The sequence below is a fragment of the Poecilia latipinna genome, unplaced genomic scaffold (assembly GCF_001443285.1).
Source record: "Poecilia latipinna isolate Pla-1442-1.1 unplaced genomic scaffold, P_latipinna-1.0 Scaffold451, whole genome shotgun sequence".
Lineage (NCBI taxonomy): Eukaryota > Metazoa > Chordata > Actinopteri > Cyprinodontiformes > Poeciliidae > Poecilia > Poecilia latipinna.
In genome coordinates, this window is record NW_015113067.1 from 177,691 (window position 1) to 179,014 (window position 1,324).

At 40.9% G+C, this 1,324-nt stretch overlaps 1 protein-coding gene across 2 annotated transcripts in view; it reads left to right on the forward strand.

Moving 5' to 3' along the window:
- Positions 1 to 1,324, forward strand: part of kctd17 (potassium channel tetramerization domain containing 17) — a 38,497-nt gene that overhangs the window by 14,975 nt on the left and 22,198 nt on the right. For both annotated transcript variants that reach the window (XM_015038768.1, XM_015038769.1), the window contains exon 2: positions 1,112 to 1,220. In XM_015038768.1, coding sequence (XP_014894254.1) covers positions 1,112 to 1,220 — 109 coding nt within the window. The remainder of the gene's footprint in view (positions 1 to 1,111; positions 1,221 to 1,324) is intronic.

Consider the following 1,324-nt stretch of genomic DNA (forward strand, 5'->3'; position numbering starts at 1 on the left):
GAAGAGCATCCAACCATCCATCCATCCAACTATCCATCCATCCAACCATCCATCCATCCATCCATCCATCCATCCAACTATCCATCCATCCATCCAACTATCCATCCATCCAACCATCCATCCACTCATCCACCCATCCATCCATCCATCCACCCATCCATCCATCCACCCATCCATCAGGGATGCAAGTTATTGATTAATGAATTAAGTTAATGTTGAATTATATACTGACTAATGATTAATTGATAAACTGCCATTTCTTAAAATAAACATCTTTCCAATTGGCTTAAATCTTAACATTTTGTGTTAACTGTATTTTATACTGACAAAAACTTGTGGTTCTCACATTATTAAACCTAAACATGTTCATAATATAACAAAATATGAATCTCTAAGGTTGCCGAATAGGACAAAGGGGAATGAAATGTGACAGACTGGCGACCTGTCCAGGTGACCCGTCCAGGTGACCCGTCTCTCGCCCGGAACGTTCACTGGAGAGGAACCAGAACCTCCTGACCCACTAAGGGACCAGGGTGATAGAAAATGGATGGATGGAATGAAATGTGTGAAAAACTTAATTCCCCGTGAACACAGAGATGTTCATACATATTGCTATTAAATGAATTAAAACTTTCATCCATGAAGTGCGTTAACTGATGAGCGCCCTCAAAATCAATTTTGATCACGTTTTTCCGCCGTATTACATCTTTTCTGACATCCTCAACCTCGTATCACATCAGAAATAATTGAATGAGAAGTTAACGTTGCTCCGTCATAAACGAAGCGCTAAAAGGTGAAAATTGAGGAGTTTATCGAGTGTTTATATTTCAAAACAGAACCACATAAAGTTGAGTTTTACCTCCAAAACCGGACTCTGAATCGTTTCTCGTTCCCGCCCTTAAATAGCGTCCGCCATTTTGTTCTCTGGCTTCGCGCAGGATGACCAGCGGCGCCCTCTCCTGGATGGCGGCCTAACTACAACACTGAAAGAAAACGGACCGATTGCAACTAAATTTAATCTAATAAACCACAACCCTACCATCCATCCGTCATCCATCCATCTACGTAATGTAATATTTTGTGTTTTTTTGTTTCTTCTTCTCTGTTTCAGGATGAGACTGGAGCCTACGTCATCGACAGAGACCCCACCTACTTTGGCCCCATCCTCAACTATTTACGGCACGGAAAGTTGGTTTACAACAAGGAGCTGGCGGAGGAAGGTCTGTCATGTTCTCACAGAGACTTACTAAGACTATAGATACTAACTCATTTCAGTTACCTGAATGCAATATTAATATGTTAGAGCATGCTAATATTAATATTA